Genomic DNA, 12,659 nt, shown 5'->3' with positions numbered 1-12,659 from the left:
AAAATAAAATCTCTTCTTAATTTCAGCTAAAGGAAGATGAAAATGCAAGGAAAATCATAGGAATACTATCCCCAGTATATTCTCTTTCTGAAGTAAAGCGGTTTTTTTCCATTAAAAATATTAAATCTGCTCTCTAACTCACACATGGGCAGAAAACTAACATAATGGCAAGAAAAAGTTTAACAAAGTGGATGGCAAATCTATGACATAGATTTTTCTCACATGTTCTTATCTGTCAGTCAAAAAGCCGAGCAAGTACGTGATAGTATAGCTTGTACACACAGCTCTGAAATAGCGAAGCATAACACATAGTCCAGAGATGAGCAGGCTGCATCTCAAAGTATACTTCTCTCTGACCGAGTACCAGAGAAACGGGCTATTCTCTCTAAAAGGATCTGAAAAGATACGGCATTTTAAAGGTATCAACGGCAGCTCTCTATGAAGGAGAGGGAAATTTAAGCAGGATTAGGCCACGGGCCACCATTGGTAGGTTTTGTAAGAACAGTCTTAGGACATAATTTTGAGGGATAGTTAATGCCCTTTGAAAATGTGCCTATTAAAGGCTATCTACAATTTTTGTGTGAAATTATTGCCCCTCATCAACAGGGCTCTCTAATGGAATTGTTGATAAGCTTAACCACTATACATGGGCACAGAGTCTACTACTTTAATGGAAACAGTCAATGCCATGACCAGGACAGAACATATTTAGTAGGGAAACTGGAAATTTAATTTCAATCAGATGAACAAAAAAAAAAATGAAAAAGAACGCTTGAAGTGGTAGCATAAAAAACACCAGCGATTAAAAACATTTGGAACCTTCGCTTACCCTTCAAAGGCATTTGTTGCCATGGTTTTTAAAGACCTCTGAAAGCTTCAGCTGTGTCCACAAGAGCTGCCAAGAAATAGGGGTTCTATACAGATTTTATTTGTCAGGTGCATTTTGTCTTAATTATCTCTAAGATAAAGATTACTTGGCCAAAAGATTTAAAAAAAGAAGAGCCACTGTCATTTCACACGTAGGAAGGCTATGATTTTGCTTCTCCAAGCCCTTCTTGAAATGCACGCGGGCGTGTGTGCACGTACCTGTACCTCCCATATTCATCCTGTAGCATTAAAGAGCAACTAGCACTTAAAAGCTCACAGGGATGGCATTCTTACACGGAAGGGGGTTTTCAGGTTTCAAATGTTGGGCTTGTGCCTTTTCCTCTGTTGAAAACCAGGAGCCAAACATCTGGCAAATTTACCAATATCTGGAAGTAAGACCTTTCTTTTTGAAAGTTTCATTATAAGTGCTTTCCTTTGAAAATTACATGATAGCTCGTACACACACACACACACACACACAAACTCTTCTGCCCTTTGGCCTCAATAATCTTATTTCTTGGTTGCACAATTCACATGTTTCTGAGTCCAGAAAGATGCCTATGGATCCCCTGAGGGTTAATAATTTGGGGAGGGAAGCTTACTCTTTATTTGAAAATCATAAAAATGCTTCTATTTGTCCCTGTAGTTTAGTATTTGCCCAGCTTAGTGTGCTGGCTGCCACCAGCATGTTCTCTCCAAAATGATCCGATCCTGGAGGGCAGCATTTGGCCCTGTTGGGCTAACGTGTGATTTTTTTCTGTTTAGAAGGGACTTGAACATACACTTTTAATAATGAGAGTGCTTCTTACAAGGTTTTGGTAAGATGCAGGGGATTCTTGTATTATTATGAGGATCAAGAGGAATGTATGGGGGGGATTACTTCTTAATTATTAATAACGGACAACCTTCAGAAAGTAGTTAAATCATTCATTTCACTGTTTTTTTTTTAATTAATTGAGGAAATTGATGCCAACCCCACCCCGGGACTATGTGCAAAATGCTGCCTCTGTTTCTGGACTGCTGGATAATTCTCTGATGTCCAGCTATCATGTCTAAGTATGTCTGGCATTGAACTTAGTCTATCCCTCTCTAACTGGCCTTCCTCTTGATTTTCCTAGTTCTGTTTGCCCAGTTTCACCATCATCTTCCCTCTGCTTTGGAACCTCTTTAACTCCTTTCCCAGGTATTCCACACTGAATCATCTTAAAACAATGTAGGCTCTTTCATTATAATATCCTTCTTTCTGCTCTTTTTTTCCCATTTCACAAATACCAAAAGTCCAGATTTCTTAGTACGTCTAAGGTATTGGAGTATCAGCCAAATTCGTCCTCATGCTTTCATCCTCTCCCATCTCGGTTCTCTCCTGTACACCCCTGACAGGTTAATCTTAAGTAAAGACCATTGTCATCTCTCCCCCATGACTGAACAAATGTAATGGTTTTCTGTTGCCTAAAGCAAACTGATCCTAATCTTCCTTTCATTCTTTTATGTATTCATTGAGTGACTCCCATAATATGAAGCCTTGATTTGGGCCTTGCCTTTGCTGGACGCACAGTCAGTAAGGGAAAGACACATAAACACAAGTGGAGGCAGACCTCAGAGATACTGCAGGCTGGCTTCCAGACCACTGCAATAAAGTGAATGCAGCAATAAAGAGAGTCACACGGTGGGAAGGGATAGACTGGGATTTCAAAATTGTAGAATAGATAAATAAGATTATACTGTATAGCACAGGGAAATATACACAAAATGTTATGATAACTCACAGAGAAAAAAAGTGACAATGAGTGTGTATATGTCCATGAATGACTGAAAAATTGTGCTGAACACTGGAATTTGACACAACATTGTAAAATGATTATAAATCAATAAAAAATGTTAAAAAAAAGAGAGTCAGACGAATTTTTTGGCTTCCCAGTGCAGATAAAAGTTATGTTTACACTATACTGTCATCTGTTAAGTGTGCAATAGTATTATGTCTAAAAAACAATGTACATAACTTAATTTAAAAGCACTGTATTGCTAAAAAATTCTAACCATCATCAGAGTCTTCAGCAAGTCGAAATTCTTTTGCTATGGAGGGTCTTGTCTCAATGTTGTTGGTGGATAACTGATCAGAGTGATGGCTGCTGAAGGTAACAATTTCTTAATATAAGGTAACAATGAAGTTTGCTGCATCAATTGACTTTTCCTTTGACTTAAACACTTAGGGGCCACTTAGGGTTATTAGTTGGCCTAATTTTAATATTATTGTGTCTCAGGGAATAGGGAGGCCCATGGAGAAGGACAGAGACTAGGCAATAGCTCATCAGTGGAGCAGTCAGAACACACAACATTAATCAATTAAGTTTGCCATCTTATATGGGTGTGATTCATGATGTCCCAAAACAATTAACAATAGTAACAGTAAAGATCACTGATCGTAGATCACCATAACAAATATAGCAATAATGAAAAAGCTTGAAATATTGTGAGAATTACCAAAATATGACACGGGACACGAAGTGAGCAGATGCTCTTAGAATAATCGCACCAATGGACTTGCCAGAAGGGTTGCCACAAACCTTCAATTTGTTAAAAAAAAATACAGTATCTGCAAAAAGCAATAAATTGAAGTACAATAAAACAAGTTTGGCTGTACCTGCAATCTTAGGCAATGGAAACAAAGTACTGTCATCCCTCAGTATCTTTGGGGGATTGGTTACAGGATCCCCCCTGAATACCAAAATCCGCAGATGCTCAAGTACTTTATATAAAATCATTCTAACGTTCGCATATAACCTGCACACACATCCTCCAGTATACCCTATATCATCTCTAGATTACTTATAATATCTAATACAATGTAAATGCAAATAGTTGTAAATGTTATGTAAACTCTGTGTACATAATTGCTAGCACCTGGCAAATTTAAGTTTTGCTCTTTGGAAATTCCTGAATTTTGAATGCTTTCAATCAGGGGTGAGTTGAACCCACAGATTCAAAGTGTTGTCTATAATACGGAGGAGCAGAGGGCAGAAGTTTGATGACAATCACTTTTGACTTGAATGAGAAGAAATTTTACAGGTAAATCTGGAAAGAGATTCCCAGCAAAGAAATGGAATGGTTATATTTGAGTAACAACAAGTAGTCTAGTCTAGAGCGTCTATTTCAGAAGTAGAAACAGTGCCTTTAAAACGGCTAGAAGGCAGGCTAGAGCAAGAGTGTGGAAATCCTTGAATGGCTGGTTGTCTACAGATTATTCCAAGGGTCATGAAAGTCATTTAAGAATTCTGTACAAAGTATTGATATGACTGATTAGTGACCTGCTAACATGAATAGACTGTCGGTGTGCAGAATGAGTTGGAAGAGGGAAAAGAAATGAAGTGAATGGCTTAAGCGAAAAAAGAAGGCAAGTGCAGCCTCTGTGGAGGACAGTATGGAGGTTCCTTAAAAAACTAAAAATAGTTTACCATGTGATCCAGCAATCCCACTCCTGGGCATATACCCGGAGAAAAATAAAATTCAAAAAGACACATGTACCCCAGTGTTCATAGCAGCACTATTTACAATAGCCAAGACATGGAAACAACCCAAATGTCCATCAACAGATGACTGGATAAAGAAGATGTGTGTATATATACAATGGAACACTACTCAGTCATAAAAAAGAATAAAATAATGCCATTTGCAGCAGCATGGATGGACTTGGAGAATGTCATACTCAGTGAAGTAAGCCAGAAAGAGAAAGAAAAATGCCATATGATACCACTTATATGTGGAATCTAAAATAAAGACACAAATACACTACTTATTATTTATAACTTACATGATTGATTTCTTGAATACGTGTAAGCACATTTGATTGTCCTTTATGATTGTATTATGACATTCTACTGGCTCTTACTTTGTGGTTGGCTTTATTCTTTTGATAACTATGTAAGTTTAAAAAGCTAAAGCTCTAATCTGTTCTTAGAAACAATGATCAGTACATATATTTAAACTAAAAAATGTGCAGTATATTGTATATATGTATTTACATGCAATATAATGTATATGTGCAGTCAAAAAAAAAGGCGAAAGGAAAAATTAAATTATTGCAATGATTCTGGTGAAAGTTAATGAGGGAAACTCCAAGTGGTGGGAATTGGACAGACAGACTTTTAAGAGATAAATTCAATAGAACTACACAACAGTCCATGGGGGGAAGGACTATGAAGTAAAAGATGAAGACAACTTAACTCCAAGGTTTTGAGTGTGGATGCTTGAGGGAATGGTGAGGGGATGGATGTAAAAGGAGGCAAGAGGAGTGGTTAGTGTCAGACGGAGACACACCAGTGTCACTAAGGAGAAAGGCTGGTGCAGGAGCTGGACTTGGGAGGCACTTACATAGCTCTTTTACATACTTCACATACATACACACATAGATGATTTACATACTTTAGGTCTTAAATACTGTTCCCTGGGGCTGCCATAACAAAGTACCACAAATGGGTAAATTAAAACAACACAAAGTATTGCCTCACACTTCTGGAGGCTGAAGTCTGAAATCGAGGTGTCAACTGAGCCACACTCCCTCCAAAACCTGCAGGAAAGAATTACTTGTCTCTTTCTGGCTTCTTTTCTGGCCAGCAATCCTTGGTGTTCCTTGGCTTATAGATGAACCACTTCAATATCTCTCTCCATCGTCTCATGGGGTTCTCCTCCCTGTCTCTGTGTCCAGATTTCCCTCTTCTAATGAGAACATTAGTCATGTTCGATTAAGGACTCAGTCTATTCTAGCACAATCTCATCTTAACTAAATGCATCTGCAATGACCCCATTTCCAAATGAGGTCACATTTTGAGGTACTGGAGATGAGGATTTCAAAGTGTCTTTTGGGAGGACACAATACAACCAATCAAGCAATAACAGGTATGTATGAGATTGCTTAGAAAACTAAGTGGAGAAAAGAATGAAAAAGTGACAGGAACAGAGGCTGCAGACTCTGAAGAATGCCTGTTTGTAGAGAGATGAAGAGAGAAAATAAAGAGGCAGAGAGAGAACAGTAAGCCCTCCATCCTTTCACGGCTGATTGACTCACTTTCCACTGAGCATATCTTGGGTTATGCTATTTCAGATTCCTGGAATTCTTTTCCAAACTTCTTATTGCCTGTGAAATCCTCCATCTCTTCCTGGGCCTATATCAAATATGCCACCAGCATTAACACTTCTCTTTCCAGCCTTACCCGATGACATGGCTCCCTTCTTGGAGGTCCTCTAGCATGTTTTAGTTACCATTCTGTCGACTTCTTGCCATATTCAACCATTTAACAGATATGTGCCCAACATGACTATAGGCATGGGAGCTATAGCAACAGACAAGGCAGACCAGATTAGAAATCAGCTCTCACTGAGCATCCATGCGGATTTGGGCAGGAATATGTGGAGATGGCACCTGGTGAGAATGGATAACAACCAATCAAATGAATAAATTTAGAAGTTCATTAAAGATTTAAGGAGCTTAAAGAAAAATCAGACAGATGTTAAAAAAGAAAATAAACTAGAGGCAAAGTTTGTAAAGCTACTTTTGGTGAGTTAATCAGAGGAGACTTCTCTGAGAAAGTGATCTTGGAGAGAGTTCCAAATGGCAAGAAGCCAGCCAAGTAAATTTCTGGGTGTTGCAAGCAAAGGTACAAAGGGAACCACATGTCCTACAGTCCTGAAAAATGAACATGTTTGGTGTGTTGGGGGAAGAGAAAGAAGGCCAGAGTGGCTGGATTACAGTGAACAAAGAGCAAAGTAAGCAGGCATAAGACCATGTGGAGTATTTTAAGCCACAGAAAGGAATCTGCACTTTAAGTGCAGTGAGTGTTTTAAGCACAAGACCGTATGACCTCATTCATATATCTAAAAGATCTCTCCTGCTGTTGAGTGGAGACTAAACTGCAGAAGGGCAAGTTGGGAAATATGGGGACCGAAGATTTGGTATTTTTGTGTGCATCCACTGCTAGGGTCAACTCTGAGCCATACCTCTGAAAGAACTCAAGATAAAATAGTTAGGTACTGAGAGAGCTGCCTCCCCTTCTACCCCGTCCTCTGGTCTTTCCTAGACAGGGGCGCACATGTCAAGACAGAATGAGACTGGAAAGGGGACACTAAGTATTAAAAACTAATCCACCTTGGGTAAACAAGGGTGAGTTCCTAAGAACAAAAGAACTAACTTCCCTTTTAACAGACCAGCTGAACGGGTCTGAGGTTCTTCAGAAAGTCAGTCTCTGCTCACACTCCGCAGCCGTTGAAGGAGCTATCCAGGGTGCTGGACTCTCACCCTGACGCTTCTAAGGCCTAGTGGGTCAGGCCATTGGTTATCCTTGTTGGCCCTGCGGACCCCACAGTACTGAACCATAACCAGACTCCACCCTGACAGCATGCCCTCTGGTCTTAGCTAAACTTTAAGCCAGCACCGGCCTGGGCCCTGTCTGCTCAGGGTGATGTCGAGCATCTTCTATACACGCCTTAAGAGAGAGAATCTAAAGTGGCAGGTAGCATAGCTGGGGTGTACAGATAGGCTAGAGCCTCCACGGTGCCTCATGACCACCTATAAGAGCAGATCGTAATATGGTCTTTATAATATTTATTCATAATATTATGAACATAACAATACAAGAGAAGCAGTGAGATCCACGGAGTCCTTTCTCCTTGGAATAATATTCAAAGGCAGTATGTGGCTGCTGAATGGATAATCAAATCTGCTTATATAACACACCCAAAAGTCTCTGCCTACAAGCAACAATGTTAAGGAACACTGTCTCTCTCCCTGCAGTGTTTAGTAAATTCACAGACTGTCCAATTTCACTCACCTTCTTAAATCATGTCCTTGACTTTGCTTTAAGAAAAAAAAGTATGTTCAACTGGAGGCCATTACTCAATTTCTTGAGTAATCAAGTTCATACACTAAGTAGTGGATGAACATTTGTATGCTTTCAAGTCAAACACTTTACCTCTTCAACCAAAACACTTAGAGCACTAGAGTAATGTGATGGATACTCATTTCTAGCTCTCTTCTTAAGTAACAAGAAATCAGGAAGAGCTACAGCATCTTCAGAACTTTCTGCCTGCACCCTGTCAGACCCTTCACTGTCTGCAAATAGGTTTGAGGGGCAGCGTGATTTGTATTGAGTCACAGAAGTTCAGTAAAACTTTTTAGTTCCAAGTTATCAAGACTCTGATGAGAAAGACTATTGCTCTGGTATTTCCCTTTCATATGCACAAACAAATCAGATACATGGAAATGCCATTACAATCAAAAGGAAATAAATTACTTTGTTTTTACACAGTCTAAGCATGGATACATGGCCTAGAAATGTCTTTGTTTAATCGAGTGGCATATTAATTTTGTTAAGTTTTATTCACAGAACTCCCCAAACTCCATCTTATCTCCTGGTCTTTGCTCATACACTCAGTCCCCTTCTCACGTGACTGCACACCCATCTCGTCCTTCTTCATTCTGCTCTCTTGACTCATCCCCCAGACTTAACTCTAATTCAGGAAACACTCCCTGCGAGCTAGACTCAGCCCCCACCAGGAATGAGCGAAGCTTGGACTCCTGTAAGACCCGCACTCACCCTCCCCCTGATACTTGTCACACTGTAATTTAATTGCTGGTTTATTTGTCCGTCTCTCCTACTATTTTAAAGCTCTGGCGGGGTAAGGACAGTGCCCTTCCTATAACTGTATCTCCAGGGCCTCACTAGTGCTTTGCCTAGTTGAGGCATTCACTGGATAAATTAATAAAGCAATGACTTTATAAATGTTAAGGTCCCTCCCTGTCTTTAGAAGTTCATAACGCTGCCTTGTTTCTTTCTAGGCTTCCTGCAGAACTCTGGACTCAGTAGTCATCTCATTTAAGAAACCTTATATAAATGACTTCAGACCTTGATAAGTAAGAAGTTTCTGAAGCCATGTAGAAATTGCATTTGCATGCAATTTATACAGTACAATTTATAGTACAATGAAATTCTTCTACTCAGTCTGTATATACAAGATGGAGCTCAGATATATATTCTAACCACCAAAGAATAAGCAAGAATTTTTTTTAAATATTTGAACTTGAGATCATGCCATAGCAATAAAATATTCATTTATAAGCTTAAATTTTCGTCATTGGATTTTTCTAGGTGTATTTTTTTCTGTTTTCTGTTCTGACGTCTTAATGACTTGGACAATACTGAGTTTGATGTGGTGGTATGCAGCACACTTCTAAATGCCGAGCACACATGCTGAAATAATTTGTGAAAACACTGCCATGGCTCCTTGGAGGAAGATCCTTCCTACTTTCAATCTCAGTAATTTTATATCTGTAATTGACAGTATTTTCTTTTCTGGTATTCACCCACTGTTGTCCCAATTTGCATCACAGACTAGCACTTTACACTGACTTACCTAATTCCATCATGAGAACAAGTATCTTGCCTCCTCAGATAAACTTCCCAAATAAACTCGAATTTGTGCAATTATAGATTATGTCTCACACTTATTTTTGTTTCCCTCAGAACATCTAACACAGGTACAGAGTAAGTTCTCAATAAGCACGAATAAGCAAATGTTTGATGTAGAAACTGTCTATTCCCTTTTCATGCATTAAATCAAGAGTCAGCGAATTACAGCCCACAGGCCGGCTCTAGACAGTTACCTGTTTGTGCGTATAAAGTTGTATTGGAGCACACCCATTTATTTAAATATTGTCTATGGCTCTTTGCAGGTTACAGTGGCAGAGATGAGTAGCTGCCACAAAGACCACATGGCCTGCAAAAGCCTAAATAGTTACTCTCTGTTCCTTTACAAAAAACTTCACTGACTCCTGCTCTAAATCATTTTTACAGATGAGGGAACTGAGCCTCAGATAAATGACATGTCCAAGTTTAGCTGAATCTATCCACCAAGTCTACCTCTGTCAGATCATTTTTCCATTCTAGATTAAATGCTTGGGGAAAATAATAGGGTTTTTTAGATTGTATAAAATCAAATAAACAGGAAAATCACAAATGAAGATGGCTATAACAAGACCTTTAAGGGTTTAGACTAACTTAAACCAAAATATAAATAACATTTTTCTCAATTAAGACAGTATCAGCTAGTAAAATTAAATAATCTATTTTGATACATAATATATACATATAACTTTACTGTCAGATAATATTACAAATTTTATTAAAATTCTAACCAAGAAGTCCAAGTCTTACAGTAGATTTCCAAAGGATGTTGAAAGTAATAGTTGTCAAAAAAATGCTTTTAAAATGGACCAAGTTGACCTCACACACTACTCTATTAAGATTGAATAGCCTTTTTTAAAAAATCCATCCCACTGAATGAAAGGAAAAATAAAGACTGTGTGTCAACCCCCAGCTTTCACCCCATATCAGGGCTAGCCTTTTTTAAAAAATCCATCCCACTGGCAATGAAAGGAAAAATAAAGACTGTGTGTCAACCCCCAGCTTTCACCCCATATCAGGGCAGTGAAGAGCTTCAGCAAAAAGTCTATGAGAGTAGTGATTCATTCTTTATTCAAAAGTGTCTTGGATCAGTACCTATTAATTTAGCAGACTCCGGTTTTTAACAAGTTACTCAAGTCTCAATTTCCATAAAGGCAATCACTAAAACTCCATCAGAAATATTCTTAGTATTTACATATTAAACTTTGCTTAAGCTGAAAAGATAAAGGAATAAGAACAGAGAAAAATGGTCCACTATTAAGACAAAACATTAATTCAGTTAGCTCTCTTCCTGTTCCTGTCAGACAAAGGGTCTTTAGCATAGATATTGTAGGTAGTGGAAATGATTGATGTTTCCCCCAGGGTACCCTGTATAGTGCAACAATAAGGACACTCCTGGAGTAGAAATAAAATGTAGCCGGCAGTCTACCAGAGAAGCTGCTCTTGGTAAACTACATACAAGAAAAGCATCAAGACAGACAAGCCAATGAAATGTTACAGGTGTATACTTAATAACTGCTTGGTACACATAATACAACCCTTATTACAAGTCACCAGCCATTGAGTCTCCTCATTTTAGCAAAAGGTCATGTCATCCATAGAGACAACAAACAGATAGAAGAAGAGCAAGAGAAGAACGAGTTAATTTAGAACTGGTCTGGAGCAAAGGTCAGAACAGAATGCTTCTCTGCACGAAGCCAAGTTGGAGAAATAATTATGTATAGATAATTAATATCACACTATATCATATAAGCCTAGTTGCCTGCAATGCATAAAGATCCACCTGCCGTTCCCCAATCATGGCATGGACAGTATCTCAGAGACCCAGCTATTGAAATCTTCTTCCTGTAGATTTGCTCAAGACTGTTTAGATCTTGCCAAAAGGAGGGAGCATAATTACTCAGCCACAACCGCCCTGACATCTGCCAAATCTGTCTCCTGGGATCCTGTCTCTTCCCCCTGTTTTACCATAGACACCACTGGACCTACTAGGTATCAGTGTTTTGTACAAGTGGCTCATCATATGCCTTCCTCAGTTGCTTCCCCTTAGGACTGAAAATGGAATACGTTGTTTTAAACATACTGTTACCTTGAATACTTCTCTTGAAGAAGGCCTTACAGCCTTCGCAAGACCAAACTCCATAATGGTAGCCCGAGGCGTAGTCATTGCACACGGCACAGTAGCGTGTCTCCTTGGCAGATTCCATGGCCACGCTTCCCTTGTCACCGGTGCTGGCCAGTCTCTCTCTGCCACCCTGGCGCCGATTATCTGCATTTGGCCTGGGGAAGAAAATAGGAAGAGAAAAACAAAAACAAAAAAAAACCCAGTGAATCCATTAACATTAGAAAAACAAAACACGCACTCTCCTCTAAAGAATTAGAGGCCTGGAAGATGCAGCAGATCCACTTTATTCTGACATTTTGAAATAATGAATCATAATGTAAGCTAATCTTTCATTACTTCTTGCTGTCTGTTGCAGCAAAAGGTGTTTGCCTATTACATTAACCTTGAGGGGAAATTGTTCATTGCAAACTTGCTTAAAAAATGGACTGCCTACACTAGAATATATTATCCAGAAAATGACAAAATGAAATAAACTGGTTTCTAATAGAATTTTTTTCTAATAGAATTATTTTTTTCAAGGATTCACAATTAATTAAGAACCATTACAGACCAATGCTCATTCCGATTCTAGACCACAATAAGGGTCTTTGGGAAATGAAGACAAAGCATAAAACAGCTGGAACATCTGAAACTCAGACGACCTGATGAACAACATAGAACATGTGCAGAAAGACAACTCAAATTTTTATGTCACTGTTACCAGGTAACCCTGGGTATCAGTTGTTATAATTTGACTATAATTTGAGGACCCTATTCAATATTCAATACTCCTCTTTAAGAACATGTAGAAAGAGAAAAACAGAAGAATACAAATGGTTACACCAACCTTGAAAAATTTCATGGAGGGAGCACATCCCAGAAAAGAAACAGAATTCAGAGTCAGAAAGTTCTGGGAGAACCAAGGAAATGGGGAAGTAAAAGGTTTAAAGAAGTAGAAAGCTTTAAGAAGGAGAACATAGTCAGTAGTGCCAACAAGGCAAAAACATCCAAAACAACCAGGATTGATAAGGCAAAGCTGGATTTGAAAAGGAGGGCACTCAGCAAGGCATTTTGGGAGAGAGAATGGGCACAAGTCAAAACCAGTGGGTGGAAAGTAGATGGAATATAAGGAAATGAAAAGGAGTGAAGGCCATTCCTTTGAGAACTTGGATGAGAATGGGAAGAGAAAGAGATAGGGTCGTCATGAAAGAATGTAAAGATAAGAGAGAAAAAAA

The 12,659-nt window shown here is 38.8% G+C and overlaps 1 protein-coding gene across 3 annotated transcripts in view; it reads right to left on the bottom strand.

Moving 5' to 3' along the window:
- The window catches only part of ESR1 (estrogen receptor 1), a 378,297-nt gene that overhangs the window by 191,711 nt on the left and 173,927 nt on the right, over positions 1-12,659 (bottom strand). For all 3 annotated transcript variants that reach the window (XM_072966053.1, XM_072966054.1, XM_072966055.1), the window contains one exon: positions 11,410-11,600. In XM_072966053.1, the coding sequence (XP_072822154.1) occupies positions 11,410-11,600 (191 nt within the window). The remainder of the gene's footprint in view (positions 1-11,409; positions 11,601-12,659) is intronic.

Source organism: Vicugna pacos, chromosome 8 (assembly GCF_048564905.1).
Source record: "Vicugna pacos chromosome 8, VicPac4, whole genome shotgun sequence".
Lineage (NCBI taxonomy): Eukaryota > Metazoa > Chordata > Mammalia > Artiodactyla > Camelidae > Vicugna > Vicugna pacos.
Note: the sequence above shows the minus strand (reverse complement) of the source record. Positions and strands in the feature narration are given on the sequence as shown.